Source organism: Mauremys reevesii, linkage group 10 (assembly GCF_016161935.1).
Source record: "Mauremys reevesii isolate NIE-2019 linkage group 10, ASM1616193v1, whole genome shotgun sequence".
NCBI classification, from domain to species: domain Eukaryota; kingdom Metazoa; phylum Chordata; order Testudines; family Geoemydidae; genus Mauremys; species Mauremys reevesii.
Window position 1 is genome coordinate 1045718 of NC_052632.1, and position 17466 is coordinate 1063183.

At 62.7% G+C, this 17466-nt stretch overlaps 2 protein-coding genes across 4 annotated transcripts; both read right to left on the minus strand.

Annotated features, from left to right (window-relative positions):
• Positions 1–628: 628 nt before the first annotated feature.
• Positions 629–13881, minus strand: VPS33B (VPS33B late endosome and lysosome associated). Of its 2 annotated transcripts, XM_039493070.1 has the most exons (23): positions 13648–13881; positions 12936–13016; positions 12336–12397; positions 11839–11888; positions 11332–11399; positions 10723–10768; positions 10214–10308; positions 9721–9825; positions 9120–9216; positions 8847–8924; positions 8099–8172; positions 7538–7624; positions 7268–7358; positions 6982–7056; positions 6457–6521; positions 6323–6377; positions 6184–6230; positions 5139–5271; positions 4646–4719; positions 3193–3294; positions 2720–2795; positions 2532–2648; positions 629–1935 (listed from the first exon to the last, which is right to left on the minus strand). In XM_039493070.1, the coding sequence occupies exons 1-23, from the start codon at positions 13741–13743 to the stop codon at positions 1856–1858; spliced, it is 1854 nt and encodes a 617-aa protein (XP_039349004.1). In that variant the 5' UTR covers positions 13744–13881; the 3' UTR covers positions 629–1855. The 2 variants fall into 2 exon arrangements, with proteins under 2 accessions (XP_039349004.1, XP_039349006.1); XM_039493072.1 differs by lacking the exons at positions 5139–5271; positions 6184–6230.
• A 725-nt stretch (positions 13882–14606) lies between these two features.
• HDDC3 (HD domain containing 3) lies at positions 14607–17395 on the minus strand. 2 transcript variants are annotated; one of them, XR_005585551.1, is made up of 5 exons: positions 17244–17395; positions 16483–16538; positions 16097–16337; positions 14846–15418; positions 14607–14815 (listed from the first exon to the last, which is right to left on the minus strand). XR_005585551.1 is itself a non-coding variant. In XM_039491891.1 (4 exons), the coding sequence occupies exons 1-4, from the start codon at positions 17371–17373 to the stop codon at positions 15288–15290; spliced, it is 558 nt and encodes a 185-aa protein (XP_039347825.1). In that variant the 5' UTR covers positions 17374–17395; the 3' UTR covers positions 14607–15287. The 2 variants fall into 2 exon arrangements, 1 of the variants encoding a protein (XP_039347825.1); XM_039491891.1 differs by having other exon boundaries at positions 14607–15418.
• Positions 17396–17466: the final 71 nt, after the last annotated feature.

Genomic DNA, 17466 nt, shown 5'->3' on the forward strand with positions numbered 1-17466 from the left:
GGGTGTTGAGGTGCAGGCTCTAGGGTAGAGCCAGGGATAACGGGTTTGGGGTGCAGGAGGGGGCTCAGGGCTGGGGCAGGGGTGAGGTGCAGGCTCTGGGGTAGAGCTCAGCACTGGGGTGGGGGGTCTGGCAGGGTGTTACAGTACAGGAGGGAATTCAAACCTGGGGCAGGGGCTCAGGCCAGGCAATGCTGAGCTCAGGCAGCTCCTGGGGAGCAGGGCTAAGGCAGACACCCTAGCTCTCAGCAGAAGCTGCCATTGCTTCCGGGCCAATGGGAGCTGCGCAGCCAGCACTTGGGGCAGAGGCAGGGACAGCTCACAGAGCTTCCTTGATCACGCCTGGACCTAGGGACTGCTGGGACATGCCAGCCACTTCCAGGAGCTGCAAGGAGCCTGCCTTAGCCCCACTCCACCCCCAACCAGACTTTTAATGGCCCGGTCAACACCAGGGTCTCTTTTCGAGCGGGCATATTGGTCAAAAACTGGATGCCTGGCAACCCTACTACACAGCCAGGACTTCCCCCCCACATTAGTGCCAGCTCAGCCCTTGGTCTGGCATCTGCTCATAACCCCCTTCCTGCCCGAAAGCCTGAAGCAGCAGGGCTGGGGCACTCCCCTCAAGGCTAAATGCAGGTTTAACAGCCCGCCCTCCCCCACTCTAAGTTAGGTCTCACTCTAGCTTCTCCCCTACTCACTGCAGCAGTAAGTCCACCCCTACTCTCCAGCTGGGAATCGCAGGAGGGGAAGAGAGCTGGAGTGGTCACCTAGTCCAGGCCCCTGCACTTATGGTAGGGCTAAGCATTATCTAGCCCATGCTGACTGGAACTGCAGAGAATTCCAGTTGAGGGACCTTCCAACAGCTGCTTCAAAGGCTCCATGCAAGAGGATGCTGGGCAGTAAGCAGCCCCAGGGACAAGAACCACAGCCCATTCCAGACAAGCCTGTTCCCACCTCCCTTCCCTGTGGTTAGATAAAGACGTGCTAAAGGCTGACCAAATATATTTTATATGGTACAGATCACTGTACCACTATTATACACTTCTGACAGCGCAATGCTATGCTGTTCAAATCCCAACCCCAACTCCACCCACACCCCTCTGTTGCTGCACCTCCAGCCTACCCCTAAGCACCCCTGCTGGTCTACTCCTTTCCCCCTGTCGATCCATCAACCCAGACTAGAGCTGGTTGTGTTTGGTGCCAGAACAGGTATGCAGTTCTGTGAAGTGAATGAACATGCATTCAAAATTCAGGTAACAATGCAATTCATTTTCACTTGTGACTCCAGTAGAAGCCAGCTCCCTCTGCCTATTCACTTCTCCAGGTAAACAGGCCTCGGTGGGGGAAGAAGGCAGTGCTGCTAAAAGCGTGGCATCACCCTTGGCTTCACTCGTGGCCCCAAGTACTGACATCTGTCCAGGGACGAGAAGGCAGCCAAGGGTGGGAGCCAGGGCACAAAACCCAAAATAAGAACCCAAAAGGCCAGTGAGATCCCTTAACAAGCCACTGACCCAATGGTAGAAGCACCAATACACCAAGCACAGGGACTTGCCTAGACAGTGGCCCCAGGGGCCTGAAACATGGCAGAGACTCAAACAGCTTCTTCCCTCATCTAGCCTCCCCAGAGACACCCCCCCACACACCCACTGAAGGTCTCTTCATCCATTTAAACCCCAATCTGCAGCCTTCGGGAAACCCAAGGAGAGGCTCATGGCAGGATGGGCTCCGTGTCTGCCCTGCTCCGGCTGCTGATGTATAACACTCCAGTGTCACCTATGCAGTGCCTGGGCAGTGTCCACTGTGGAATGTGACCCTGGCTGGCACAAGCTGTTCTGGCAGGGCCGTGGCTCACCCCACCTCACACCTTCGCCTCTAACATGGCGTCCATCAGCCTGGCGCTGCTTGTGATGGCTGTCGTCAGGAATATAAACTTGTATCCTGAGAAATCCAAAGAGGTGAAAGGAAAATGGGTGAGACCAAAGGGCAGAGAGAAGTGGGGCTGCCAGGCAGCAGCTGAACCCCTGCTAGCGTCTAGCACTGCCACCAACCCAACAGCAAAAGCATCACTATGCCAAGTACAGGGGAGATGCTCGGAGTGCTGCTGCGAGCAGACAGGGGGAAGTGGGTGTTGACTCCACCAGGCAGGGAGAAGCTGGGGGAGCCCAGAGCAGGCATCTGGCCAGGCAAAAGGCATGTGATGGGTGCTTCCCTAACAATCACGTGCTGGTTTGCATGCACCGTAAGGGAGGCCTATAGCCCTTGGCACATGGACCCAAGGCAGGACGACTGGGGGGATGGTCCAAGGCTTAACAACCCCCTCCCCCCTTTATTATGTCACAGCTTGGCAATTAGCCTCTGTGGCTGCAGCAGATCTGGTTTCAGTAGCCAAAGGCACAGGCAGGGCTAACTCATTGAGTCTGTGCCATGGGGTTATACTGTGGGTCTCCTTCCAAGAGGGAGGGGGCAGTTTCTGGCTGCCAGATCCTTCCTCCCCAGCAGTGGAGGAGACAGTAACCCAGTGCACTGGATGGTACCTTTCTCCTTCCCCAGGAATCGGAGAGCAGAGATCTCAGAAAAGGTGCAGCCTCCCAGGAAGACTGCTAGGATGACACGCTGCGCCTCCCAGGCGGGATTCTCCTCCATGACCGGCTCTGGAAGGAGCAGAGGATGAAGTGGAGCGTCCCCCCGAGCCTCCCCCCGCAATCCCAGGAGCAGGTATTACCTGTAGGAGCAAACTCATTGCCGTTCAGCAGGCGCACCACCTCCTCCAGGCCCAGCCAGCCCTTGCGCTCCAGCACCTAAGGGAGACGAGCAGGGACAGTCCGTCAAGGCAGGGGAAGCAGAAGAGCACCATAGGCCAAAGCAGAGCAAGAGATCAGCTGCCAGCCCAGGGCACTGGGCAGGAATCAAGGGCAGATGAGCAGGTAGGTGCCTCATCTCTCCAGGAGTAGGTTAGACATTTCTAGCCCATCCAGCCCCAGCCAGGGCCGTAGTCCCAACTAGAGGCACCTGTGGCCTATGCAGCCCGGGGGGGGGAGGAGATCTGCAGGGCAGCATAGCAGGACCCACGAGGGCACCATGGAGCAGGGGGCACTTGCACAAACCTGACTGCTCCCAAGCAAGACGGAACCCCATGGGCCACACAGCATGGGCAGCTCTTGTCCCCTGGGGTCGGGTGCCCACAGATAGACTCACCTGTTCAATGATCTTGCAGCTCAGGGGGACATAGGCCCCACTGAAGACATAAGCCATGTCTCGGGGCAGCTTCAGGTTATATTCACCATCAACATGGGGGATCTGCAGAGACAGGCACGTGACACCCCCCAGCAGTGAGTGAGCTATTGGTAGGCTCTGGGTTTGAAGCACCCATGGGTGCAACCTCTGGGGTGCGCAAATACATGAGCCACCGACCTGGCTGCTCTGAGCAGGACACAGTCCCCAGCCAGCTAGCGAAGATCCAGTGCCAAGCAGGCGAGCTTTGCACTGCTGTGAATGCAGCAAACTTGGGCCCTGGCAGCCAGCCAGAAGGTGCAAGTTCCACTGCCAGGGACCGCGAGGACACGCCTCTCTGCTGCTCTCAGAGCACCAGCCCCCAAGCACACGGGCCCTTTGCAGACTACAGCTGCAGCCTGGAATTCTCTCCCAAGCCCATGGGAAGCCAGGCCAGCTCCTGGAGTGCAGGCACAGTGTGTTCACACTGACCCACTCCGCTATACAGGGGCCTTTGCATTCTGCCAAGCAGCATCTTTCGGGGACACAGCCCCAAACACTGCACAGGGCATCACGCTGCCTGGATGGGGGGGGCCAGGTCCACGGCAAAGAGGAAAGGCCACAGCCTCCCTTAACCCTGGAAGGGAGAAAGGGACCCAGCAATCATTGCTACCCGGATCCCCAAGGGCAGTGGTCCCCAATGTGGTGCCTGCGGGCACCATGGCGGCCGCTGGGGCATTTATGTGCGCTCGGTAGTGCCCAGCAGGGGACCTGCCGGGGACAGAGAACTCAGGCTGCAGGCGCGGTGTTCTCCGTTCCCGGCAGGTGCGGGGCCTGCCTAGTGCCCAGCAGGGGAGAGAAGCCGCGGCCCCGCACATGCCGGGGACAGAGAACTCAGGCTGCGGGCGCGGTGTTCTCCGTTCCCGGCAGGTGTGAGGCCTGCCTAGTGCCCAGCAGGGGAGAGACGCCGCGGCCCCGGGCCTGCCAGGGACAGAGAACTCGGGCTGCGGGCGCTGGTGTTCTTGGTCCCCACCTAGTGCCCAGCAGAGAAGAGAATCTGGGGCCCCGCGCCTGCTGGGGACAGAGCACTCCAGGGCTGCGGGCACCGGTGTTCTCTGTCCTTGTGGCTTTTCTCCGGCTTCTCTCTGGATTCATAGGTTATGTGATATTAAATATGTTTTTTGTATTATTTAATATACAAATACAAAATAAGCCTTGAAAAATTGTTGGCGCCCACCACGCTCTTCTGAAAACATGAATGTGCTACTGGTCACAAGAAGGTTGGGGACCACTGCCCAAGGGTAACACTCTCTGGCTCCCCTGCTGCCCTGCACAGGGGTGGCCATGGCCGGGGCCGGAAGAGGGCAGCCAAGGACATCTACAGCCAGCGATGTTACCCACCCCACCGAACCCCATCCTAGCAACAGAGGGGACCTACCAAGCCCAGCTTCTTGCTTATGCCTCGGAAATTGCTCTTCCTGGCCAGAGAATTAAAAGCGTCCGTGAGTTTCCCTGGAAAACAAGGCAAAGAGGCGGTTTGGAGCCAAGACCCTCAGGATCCCCGACTAGCTCACCTGGCCTCAGCAAATTCTCTCCGGCTAGCAAGAGCTGGTGTGGGGTGAGCCCACAGGGAGCGCTGCTATGGGGCAGAGGATACAGGGAGCGAGTTTTATTTCCCCTGGGGCTGCCCTGCAGGGTCTCCCCACTTTCCCCCGCAACCTTCTACTCCAGAGCACAGCTAGCTCCCTCCGTGCCCAGCCTGAGCTGGGAGAGGCTAGAGCATGACCCGGACGGAGACACTGAGCACCCCCTGCCAGCTCTGGGAGCAGGGACCATGGGGAAGTGCCCCAAGATCCTCCCACAGCTCAGAGGCAGGCAGGGCTCGGCACTCAGAACTGCCCCAGAGTGCTGTAGGCAGAATTGCCCCATACCTGCTGCTCGGTCAGTCACCAGCTTGCTGACTTTGCTCTCCACAGCAGTCAGGGTCTCCCCTGGGGCCTGCTCTGTCAGCAGCCCGATGCGCTTGAGGTTATGAAAGGTCAGCAGGTGCTCAGGCCCATAACTCTGGGGGGCAAGGGGAGATGAGGGTCAGGCCAGAACTCTGGCGCCCCGGGGCGGGTGGGCACAGGACAGAGCCCCAGCCTGGGGAACGGCGCAGTCTGGCAGCCCGGCGCCCCGGGGCGGGTGGGCACAGGACAGCCCCCCAGCCTGGGGAACGGCGCAGTCTGCCAGCCCGGCGCACAGCGCCCCGGGGCGGGTGGGCACAGGACAGAGCCCCAGCCTGGGGAACGGCGCAGTCTGCCAGCCCGGCGCACAGTGCCCCGGGGCGGGTGGGCACTCGGTGTCCTGGAGAGGGAGTCGGGCCCGCTGCAGCCTGAGGAGCTGGCACAGCAAGGGACAGCGTGAACACAACCTGCAAACAAGCACCCCGTGAGGTGCGTGGAGCTGATAGTCAGACCTGGGATGAACTGGCCCAGTACCTGCACTCTAACAGCCTCCCCGGCTCTTGGGCCCAGGGGCCAGGCCAGAGCCTTCCAGCAACGCAGGAGAGGAGAGCATGCAGGAGCATGCACGCCCGCCTGTTAGCACGTTCCAGCCTTCCCCCCAACCCCCCACACACGCTCCCCCGCCCGTACCCCCATGACACACACACGCTCCCGGTACCTTCCGCCCGCCCGACACACACGCTCCTCCCGGTACCTCCTCCACACACACACACACGCACGCCCCTCAGTACCTCCTCACACACACGCTCCCGCCCCAGTACCTCCTCCACACACACACACACACACACACACACACACACGCTTCCCCCCCAGTACCTCCTCTACCCACAGAGGCACACGCTCCCCAGTACCCTCTCCTCCCACATGTTCCTCCCAGTACTCCCATCCCACACACGCACTCCCCAGTACCCTCCCCATCCCACACGCATGCTCCTCCACCCACCCCCCACACACACACTCCCCCACTCACCTGGAGGTACTGGGTTTTCAGGGAGCGATAATCCTTAGGGATCAGCCCTGTGGGGGTTTAACACACAGGGAGAGCTGAGTGAAAAGCCCCATAACCATGTCCCCACACTGCGGCCCCCCTTCTCCAGCAAGGAGCTCACCATTTTCCGTGACCGACAGGAGGCACATTAAGCGCAGACTCTCGCTGGGGGAGACCTGCACAGAAATTGGGGAGGGTGAGCGAGTGGCCAGCCCAGCCCAGCCGTCCCCGTCCCCGCCCGGGCGCAGCACTCACCTGCCGGTCGATGTGCTCTTCTATGTAGCTGGTGCTCTCGCGGATGTCGAACCCCTCCAAGAGAGCTAAGGGGGGGGAAGGAAACAGTCACCTGCACCCTCAGAACGAGCCCTGGGCTGCACTGCTGGGCCGGAGCCTGCAGGAGCCCTAGGCCTGGGGATTGCCAGCCTCCTGGGCTGGTGGGAGGAGGGGCTCGGGAATCAGGGCCATCCCCAGCTCTGTCCACTCTGCCAGCTCTGGGAGGTGCATGGTGCTGCTCAGCTCCAGAGGGCAACGCCTGGTATTCCTCACTGAGCCCCTTGGGGAAAGGGAGCACCCTGCAATGCCCTGTCCCCAGGCTGGAGCAGCACATTTAACCCTTCAGGGACCTGCCTGCCAGGTCCCACCAGCCCCAAAGCACAAGCACCTGTCTCTGACAGTGGCCATCTGGAGCACTGGTGGCCCAGGAGGGGAATGGCACCCAGCCCCAGGTGGGCACCCGGGTGTTGGAGGAGCCCAGGCTGGGCTGGCAGGTGTCTCACTCACAGTGCTCAGTCTTTAGCAGCTCCTGGAAATCCTGCTTGGTTTTCTTCTTCATGATGGACTCGCAGGCGCCAATATCTGCACACCCCAGACAGAGGAAATCAGTGCGGGGTCTCTGCACAAGAACACCGGGGCCACACTCTGTCCATGCAGCCTGGGGCTGCCAGAGGGGAGAGAGAAAGACGCCCCCACATGCCAGCAGCCTCTAGCCTGGCTGGAGCAGCCCGCCCGGTGTCAGGGCAATGTCCTTAGGCACCCTCCCTTTTCCCCACTGTACACCAGTACCTACGCAGGCTCAGCAGGCGGTGCTCCTGCTTTAACCCCTTCAGCTCCTGGGAGACAAAGTTCTTCATTTGCTTGATGTCCATCCCACGACGTCGCTGCAGGATGAGAGAGTGTCTGAGCACTGGGCTGAAGGGAAGGGAAGAGAGGGCCCCTCCCCACCCTCAACAAGGTGAGGGAGAGCCAGGGTGGGGAGCAGAGGGCCCGGCAGTTGGTGGGGCTGCTCCGGGGAGGGTGCCCCTCAGGGCCATGCCCAGGGCGACCCTGGCACACTCACGTCGTACTGCGTCTGCAGGTTCCGTGCCTTCTGACTCAGGAAGCCAAAGACGTTGGAGAAGTGTTCGTTCCGGATCTCGCTGAACACCTGTGCCAGAACAGCCCCAAAGGGGTCAGCCACCGGCCAGGGCCTGGCATGGGATTCCCAAGACAGCGCCCCCATGCCAGGCACGGACACGCCAGTAGCCAAGCACTCGCTTTGCAAGCTCCCTGCAGCCCAGCAGATTGACAGAGGGCGCTGTGGCTAAGGGGGGCCAAGCTGCACCCACAGCCGGAGGAGCAGTCAGAAAACCTCCAGTGACCGGGCCTCCGAAGGCCACAGGCTGTGAGCTGGGGCTCCGCGTGGTCAGGCAAATGGATCAGCCCCACAGGGCGGATGCCAGGATGCTGAGGACTGCGGTTCTACAGGGCAAAGGAGCTGGTACCAAAGCCCCATTTCTACAATCTCTGGACTGGGCTCTGCCTCCACACCATACCCCAATCAATCCAACTACCTCAGCGCTACTCTGCCCACCAGGCTGGCACTCGCCAGGTTAGCAGGGCCCTGGTGGGCAGGGCTCACCTTGTCCTGGGCATTGAGCAGCACTTTGAAGCTCCTGTCAGAGGAGGTGACGTCTGGCCCGAAATCCACGCTCCCTGCCGAGAGCAGCAGGAACAGTTACAGTGCCCAGGCCACTGCCTCATGCTCTGCGGCGCTTCCAGTGCCCCGGGACAGGCTGTTCCATTAACCACCCACCCGGCCAGCGGGATACAACCTGGGCTATCAGCCACACTCAGCAGCCCCAGAGCTGGGTGCCATCTGCGCACCGAGGGGAATCCACAACAGCTACTCCCTAGGAATGGGTCCTTGGGGCCTGCGCTGTGCCCACCCCATAACGCTGGCTTATGCCTCCCTCAGGGGCGTCTGCGACAGCTCCGCTGGAGAGAGGGCACCAGGCAGGTGGGCCACTGGTCTGACATGTGCCATGCGTCCTGCCGCTTGGCATGGAGCATCCTGTCTGTGCCCAGAGGGGACACAGGCAGCAAAGCTGCCAAAGGAACTGCCCCAGAGCACAACACACCTCATGTGCCAACCTCCACGCCCCCATCAAAGGGCTTGGGAGGCCATCTGCAATGGCCAACATTAGGTAGCCCCCACCCCCATCCCAGCCTCCCTGGCCCCCTCCACCACCTTGGGGAGCTGCTGAGGAAGATGGTCTGGGGCAGAGATCTGCAGGCACTTTCGTCTCCCTGCAATCACCCCCCGATGCCACAGGCAGGGCCCCCTTGCCCAGCCCCGCTGCCATCTCTTCCAGCCACCCACAACTTACCACATTTGATGCGGAACGTGTCGTCCACCAGCCCCTCATACACCACCTGGGAGCAGAGCGCCGTGACGTAATCCACATCTGCAACGAGAAGCACAGGGGCACAAGCTGGGCCTCCCCACCTGACCCCCGCCCCACCTGCCAGTGCTGGCTGCCCCCAGCTCACTACCTCAAGCCCAAGAACAAGCCCCTCAGCAGCCCCTAGAAGGAACCCACCACCCCTCCCCACAGAAGCCCCCAGCAGCAGCCTGCGCCTGTGACCGCAGCAGCCCCTACCTCGGTCCATGAGGAAGACATGGCTGATGTCAGGCCTCCTGGCTTGGCTGTCACCCTCGCTCTCCTCCACCAGCTCTCGCCACACCTCATAGACCATCTGGGAGGGAGGGAGGGGAGGCAGCACATCAGTGCCCATACACGCCGGCCCCAGGCCAGGAGCCCCACAGGCTCCCAGAGCTGGGAGCACATCAGCAAGCCCCCAACACCAAAGAACAGGCCGGGACAGCCTGCCAGCAGCGAGCCCTGGGACCAGGAGCAGGTGGCTGGGTCCCCCTCACTCCCATCAGCTGACCGATTCCCCCTCACTCCTGCCTTGATAGGAGGCAGGCATCTCCCTGGCCCCCGTCTATGCAACACTCCCTGCTGGACACATTTATAACAACCAGCAGTCCCTCGCAGGGGGAGCCCCTATTCCACGGGCCCCACCTGGAAACTTAGAGGTGGGATGTTTGTACACGTCTCCCTGCCCCCCATATTCGTACAAGTCCCCACATCCCTGAAGGGATTCAAATGAAAAAGCTCCCACTTCCAGCAAAGAGCCCTGACCCCAGAGCAGGGGGACCCCACCAGGCCAAGCCTCCCAACCGTGCAGCTCTCGTACCTTGGCACACCTGCCAATCCCATAGGTGTTAGCGAAGGGCCCAAAGAGGGAGTTCAGCAACTGCAGAGCTCGAGCGACTGTGCTGATCCAGCGCTGATCCCCTTCCTGCAGGGCCCATGAGAGCAACAGTCGGCAAACACTGACCCCCCTAGGACGCCCCCGGCCAGGGCAGGCTGGCCCCCAGGAGGCCCCCCAGTATCTAAGCAGGGACATGGACCTTGTCCAGGGTGCAGTCCCAAGGCTCTCAGCTCTCCAAGGTGCTGACAGGGGCCATGGGAATCTGTTCAGCCCAGTGGACTCCTACGCACACCTCCCAAAGCAGCACAGCACTGGCAGTCTGCACAGGCCAGCCCACCAGGCTGGGGGTGGGGCAGCAGGTGAGGGGCATGAGAGGTGGGTGCGTGCGCGCACACAGCTTTGAAAGCCCTGCCCCCACCCTGGCTCGCTCTCCCGATGGCTTTGCTGGGATGCTGCAGGGAACTGTGCCACTGACCAGGAAGTAATCCCGGAAGAACTCAGGCAGCTCCATGCTGAGGAGATCGTCATCCAGGGGGAGCAGGTAGAAGGCCCACTCGTCACAGGTCACATCTGAGGTGGGGACAGAAGAGAGCAGAGGCAATGTAGTCCCAGGACCCGCTGTAGCGATGGCCTGAGGGCTCTAACACACAGGCCCTGCAGACGCTGGCCTTTCAGGAGGGGCCTATTTGCTGTGGTGCTGGAGCCGTACGACGGGTCCCGGACGGGGCCCAGCCTCTCCCCCATCGATGGTGGGGTCTGTGTACCCCTCCCCTCTGCCTCCATCGGGGGATGTTCCGGAGCACTGTAATTTGCGTTCCCGTCCCCACGCCCCAGGCCAGGACAGCACATGGAAGCCTACTCTGTAGGGGACAAGCCCCGGTGTTCTGCAGACTGAGCTTCCCCACCAAGCTGGATCTAGGCAATGGGCTGAACGACATCCCCTTGCGGTCCCACAATGCCTGTCACATCACCTTCCCCACTCACCACCATAGATTCCCTCTTCCTCCAGCACCAGCTCACAGGTGTAAAACTGCAAGAGAGGAAGAGGCTGGTTAGTGCCCAGGCATCTCCCGCACCGTGTGACCAAGAGTTCCATGGCAGTGCATCGGGCTGGCCCTCTTAGCTGCGCCTTGCCAGACATGGCAACATTTGGGTTTGGGGTCAAACTTTGGGACAGGAAACTGGGAACTGGTTATTCTGACTCTGTGGGGAAGGGAAGGCAGGGGAGGCAGGAGAGTTGGGGCAAGAGGGGACTGGATGTGTGGCAGGCATAAAGGAGGAAGGGACGGTTGCATGTAGGAGATGTGGAGGTGTGAAGGAGGAGGGGAGGAGGTCGGACACAGGCCAGGTGTGGGGGGGGGGAGGCTGGGTGAGCAGGAGAGCAGGGTGGGGTAGATGGGGAGGGGGTCAGACACAGGCCAGGTGTGAAGGAAGGGGGGGAGCTGGGTGGGCAAGAGAGCAGGGGCCTGAGGTTATTGCAGTTCCTCTGGGTTCGAGGCTCTCACAGGGTGAGTAAATTAGCCCCAGTTCCCAAAACCCCCGGAAGAGGATGCTTGGGCTAGTGCCTGGCACGGAGAGGACAGCCACACTGACCTTCTGGGGGCTGAAGATAATCTTGTACTTCCGGCTCCTCCCCATCGCCTTGTCAGCATTGACAATATCTGCAGACACAAGACTCTGGTTAACTAGAGCCACTAAAAACCCTACGGTTAAACCAGTGCAAGGTCTCTCGTGTAGACAAACCTGAGGCCCTGTGATCTCACAGGGCATGTGACACACCAGCTGGACAAGACAGCAGATTTCAGGGTGCGCACTCAGCCTCTGGCCCTGAGCTCCAAGTCACCCTATCCCCGGATGCTGGCACTTGCCTCTCGGGATTGCCCAGCACCAGCTAACCAGAGCACCAACTTCACCCCCACCCAAGGATTACCCAGAGCCTGACAGTTCAGGACAGTAACGGTCCCCCTCACACAATCACAAATATCCCCGGCACCAGACAGTGGAGTCTGCTAGCCAGCTCTACCCAGAAGCCACCCCATACTACAGGCCCTATATAAGTAACCGCTGATATCTACATGGCAAGCAACAGCACCCACTCACCAGCAATGTACTTCATGTTCTTGATCCGTGGCCGGACTAAGAAGCACAACCTGGAGTGAGGCAGACAGAGATTCACCAACTGGGGGGGTGGGGTAGGGAGGAACACAGCGAAAGCAGGCCCAGTGAGGCAGGCAGCTTCCTGAGCTGAAGGTAGGAGATGGGAACACAGCCCCCAGACTAGCTGCCTGAGCTCCGCTTGTCACTTCACCAAACCCCCAAGTATAGCCCTGCTCCCAAGTCCCACAGCAGCTTCTCCTGCCTCTCAGCACCAGGCCCACACCCTTCAGCTCACTCGGAGTCATGGCCCAGGCTGAAATGGCACAGAGAAGAGGCTCCTGGGAGGGGGCCTGAGCCTGACGCAGCACTGCGGAGAGGCAGGCCCTTGGGCAGAGAGCAGTGCGTCTGCTCAAGCCTGTGAAGGTGCAGAGTACAGCTGCAGCTAGGCAGGCTCCAGGAATGACCCACGCAGAGCCATGGGGGTCAGGTAAGAGACTCACTGGTCACTAGTGCTAACGATGGGTTTGTTCTCCACTTTGTACAGCTTGTCCACTTCATGTTGCTAGAGACAGAAATAGGAGGAGAGGAAAGTGTTAACTTACAAACCCCACACAGACTGTAGTAGCTAACACGGCTACCCCTCTGATACTGTAGTAGCTTTTGTAGCTGATTCCAGAGGCCCCCTTCACAGGCCTCCGGCTGCTGCACAAAGCCAGATCCCCCTTCTGTGCGTCTGCGCCCCACAGCTGCCTGCTCAACAGGGCAGCCACCTGGTGATGCAGGGTGTGAAGCAATCACCACACATGGCACCGTGGAACAAGAGGTTTCCACTATGGGCTAATACAGGAAACTCCCTACACACAGCTCTGCCAACCTCTCTCAGGCGTGACCCGCAGCCTCCAGAACTGCTGCTGATCTAGTCCTGGGGCTCCCTATGCAGAGAAATACTGTTCTGCGAACCGGGACAGCCACGTTGAACTCACTGCATTTGCAAAACCACTTGAACAGTTGCCTATGGCCTGCAATCAGCCACTCTGCCCAGTGCCCTAAAGCAACGCCTTGGTTTAGTACTGCCCTGGCCGGGGTGCAGCTGCGGGTACCTTGAGAATGGAGACATTGGCGATTCGGTCCAGGGGGCTCATCAGATCTGCCTCAATGAACAGGTCCTTCTTCCCGGGGAGCTGGGGGAGGAACAAACGGAGCAGCATAGGTGCCAGGGGTACAGCTCCCTGCCGGGAAAAGCCCGGCCCCAGCCACTAGCCGAGCCTTGGAGCAGGCTGTCCCAGAGGCATGTCTTCCCTCCCCGCCGCACCACACAAGTGCCGCTACCCGGGCAGGAGCGGCGAGCGCCCAGGAACCTCCCGCTAGCAGAGGTTGCTGCAGTAACACTGGCTACTGGGCGCATCCAGCCGCCTTCCCACAGCAGCTGTTCCAGGGCCGGGACCTGAGAGACCATTCATGGGCCGGGGGCTCCTCCGCCCGCCGGGACCGCGCATCTGGGCAGGAAGTGGCGCCTCCTCCAGGACCGAACACGACATGCCGAGCCCCGCCCCGTGGTGACGGGCGCGGAGCAGGCCCAGACCGGCACGGGGCGGCGGTGACGGGCGCGGGGCAGGCTCGGGGCGGGCCCGGCGCGGCAGTGACGGGCGCGGGGAAAGCTCGCGGGGCCAGGCCCGGCGCGGCGGTGACGGGCGCGGGCCAGGCCCCGAGGTGACGGGCACGGGGCAGGCCCAGACCGGCACGGCCCTGAGGTGACGGGCGCGGGGCCAGGCCCGGCGCGGCGGTGACGGGCGCGGGCGGGCCCGGCCTCACCTGCTCCAGCAGGTAGATGAGCTGGTCTCGCGCCAGCCGCTTGAGCACGGTGAAGTCCGGCCCGTCGGGCGCGTCGCGGCGGCCGGCGAAGGCCATGCTGGGCCCGGCCCCTGCGGCAAAAGGGACCAGGCCGGCCGCCGCCGCCAGCCCCGGGGTCGCACTGCGGGGAGCACCAGCCAGGAACGGGCCCGGCACCGCGTCTTGCTGCTGGAGACGTGCGCCCACTTCCGCTTCCGGCGGAAGTGCCGGGACCGGAAGTGCCGGGAGCCATGGAGACCAGGACCGCCCCCCGCTACAGCGGTGGAGAGGCCGGGACCTGTGTGCGCCAGGCCTGGGGGCGGGCGGACGGGCTCCCTGGGGAGGGGAGGCTCTCCAGGAGGAGGAGCCCAGAAGGTGCGGTGAGGGGCTCTCCGGGGGAGGGGCGGAGGGCGCGGGAAGGAGCTCTCCTGGGGGAGGGCACGGGGAGGGGAGGGGCTCTCCGGTGGGAGGGGCGGAGGGCGCGGTTCTCCGGGGGCGGGGCGATGGTCTCTACGGGGAGGGGGAGGGGCTCTCCAGGGAGGAGGAGCCCAGAAGGTGCGGTGAGGGGCTCTCCGGGGACGGGGCAGAGGGCGCAGGAAGGGGTTCTCCGGGGGAGGGGCTCTCCGGGGAGGGGCCGTTCTCTGGGGGAGGGGCAGAGGGCGTGGGGAGGGGAGGGGCTCTCCGGTGGGAGGGGCGGAGGGCGCGGTTCTCCGGCGGGGGCGGGGCGATGGGCTCTACGGGGGAGGGGCTCTCCAGGGAGGAGGAGCCCAGAAGGTGCGGTGAGGGGCTTTCCGGGGGGAGGGGCTCTCTGGGGGGAAGGGCAGAGGGTGCAGGGAGGGGAGGGGCTCTCCAGTGAGGAGGGGCCCAGTAGGCACGGGGAGGGGCTGTGCACACGCCCACCCACACCCAGGGCCCCCAGCCCTCCCAGGCAGCTCCACCCCACACTGCCGCCAAGTCAAGCCTGCCCCAGTCCAGCTCCTCCGCCCATGGGCTTAGCAGCGCTGGTTCCCCCCAGCCCCATCAGAGCTCCTAGGCTCTGCCCAGACCTCGGGGGCGAGGGACACAGACACCAGGCTCATGGCACCCAGGGCTTTTATTCAGAGACAGTCACTCGGTTCGGTCCCCGAGCTGGGCAGGCTGCACTCAGAGCCTAGACCCTGACCCCCAGTTAGGGTGTGACCTCCCCAGAGCCTTAGGGCCCTAGCCCAGGTAGGGTGGGGGACAGGAAACACCAGCTGAGGGGAAGGGTCTGTCTACCTACCCCCACTTCTCCTCCCCAGCTGAGCCCCAGGGAGAGGGTTATGAGAGTCTTTGGGAGGAGCATATGCCCTGCTCCGTCTGGAGGGGGAAGTTCAGAGCTGGAGGCCAGAGGAGAAAGAGAGAAGCAGTGGAAATGAGAGCTCCCACCCCCCAGGAGAGGGTGGGTATTCTGTAGCAGGTGATCGCTTGGGCTTTAATCCCCTGTCCAATTCTGTGCTGCCCTTTATCTGGCCCCCATATCTGCACCCTCCCTTGCCCAGGGGGCAGGAGTGCCTGAAGTAGTTAGGGAGTCAGTAGTTAACATCAGTGCTTGACTTAGCAGCATTTGCTGGCAAGTGTCACAGGGCGGGCACCCCGCACAGTCACTCCGGCAGCCCTCGCTCCCTGAACAGTTGCTGCAACTTCTCCTCCAGCGCAGGGCTTGTCTCACGCAGACCCTTCACCACCTGGGAGGCCCACAGGAAGTACTCCTGGACCCGTTGCTCAGACCAGCCTAGGGCAGAGAGCACCATGTGTGTCAGAGACAGATCAACACAAGTAGGGCAGCACACACACACTGACAGGCTGTGACCCAAGAGGCACATGCCAACTCACAGTGTAGGCTGCAAGAGCCAGGGCCCACGAGGGGCGGTACCAGGCAAAGGAAAGAGTCCCGTTTACAGTAATGAGTTACAATGAGGGGCAAAGTGCCTGTCCTCTGCTCAGCTTCGGTACGCACAACCTCCTGAGGCACATGGTGGTCGGCCAAAGGCAGGGTACCTGACAGAGCGCTCCGCTCTCGGGGTAAGCTTGGGCTCAGCACAGAGCCGTTCTCCATATGCTCAGTACACAGAGACGCTGGAACTGTCCGTGGACACGTGCAGACACCAGGCCAGGTGCCAGGACTTTCAGCTCCCGATAATGCCCTGCCTCTCCTACTGCAGCTGGAGGAGGCTCCCTGGCACAAACCGTGCCCCCAAGCACCCTCCCCCATCGGCTCGGCCACCCCGGCACATCCCCTCCCATCGGCTTGCCCCCCCACCCCCGGCACATTGCCTCTTTCCAGAGCTCCCAACACTGAGGCAGTCACCAGATGCATGAGTGGACGTGACACTATGCAGCAGAGGGTAGCTCCAGCACTTCCCATGCCCACGGCTAGCCCATCAGCGGCAGGGCGCCCCGGCATGCTAACCTGCCGGCGTGCAGCGGTTCAGGTCCCGCAGGTTGTACAGCTTGTCTGCCAGCTTGACCAGCTTGGCTCCCCGGCTGCTGTGGGGCGCACGCTCTATCTGCAGGCGCTTCCGCTCCATCTTGGGCAACATCTTGTCGTCTGTCACCTCCTCCACGATCTGCCTCACCTCCTCCCCAAACTGCTCCTCGATCTCCGAGAAGGTGGTGTCCGTGTCCTCCACTGTGTCGTGGAGCAGAGCAGCCTGCGGGAGAGGGGACAGGCTGAGCGGCACTCGGGGGTCCATGAAAACGAGGGACAGGCTGGCTCTCTAAGCCGGAGCCCAGCAGGGTCCCCGGGGCGAGGGGGCTTGTTACAGCCCCTCCTCCTGCCTCGAGCGCGGGATTTACCTGCAGCACCGCAATGTCCGTTACTCCAGCCTCCTGAGACAGGATCCTGGCCACACCTAGACACGGGGTGGGAGGTGTCACACAGGCAGCCAGGCCCCAGACAGGCCATCAGAGGGGGGGACCCGGCGCTCCCCGCTGGCAGAGCCCGGCGAGGACTGCGGCCCAGCCAGGAGGGGCTGGAATGGGCCCAGCTCCCGCGCACCCCCCGTGGATAGCACCGCTCTGGGGTAGGACACGCAGGGCCCCAGGCATCTCCCTAGGGCGGCTGCTCTGCAGGGGGGGAGCCCTCGCTGCCACTCGCCCAGCCGGGATACGAGCCCCCCCCCGGTACACACCTCCCCCCCCAGCCATCTCCCCCCGGCACCCCGCCAATCGGCTCGCCCCCCCGGTACACACCGACCCCCCCATCAGCTCGCCCCCCCCAGCACATCCCCTCCCATCGGCCATCCCCCCAATCGGCTCGCCTCCCGGCACACACCGACACCCTGATTACTCCCCATCGGCTCGCCCCCGAACGGCCTCCGGATCGGCTCTCCCCGAGAACCCCGCCATCAGCTCGCCCCCAGCACATCCTCCCATCGGCCATCCCCGGCACCTCCCCAATCGGCTCGCCCCGGCACACACCGCCCTCTGATTACCCCCCCCCATCGGCTCGCCCCCCCCGGCAACCCCGGCGCGGCTCGCCCCGCCCCGCCGGCAACCCCCCGGCTCGGCTCGGCTCACCCCCCCCGCGAACCCCCCGGCGCGGCTCGCCCCCCCACCGATGGGGTGGTTGATGTACGGGGTCCCCTCGGGGTCCTTCCGCCGCTGCTGCTTGTGCTTCCGGGCTGCGAAGTCGGCGGCCTCCAGCAGCCGGGCGGCCTCGGAGCCCATGGCCGGGCCGCAGAGCATGTCGGGAACGGCCTGCCGCGAGCCCCGCCCCCGCCGAGCAGACCCAGCCGCTGCAGGGACTGGGGGGCTCGTTCCGGCGGGAGCCCGGGACCC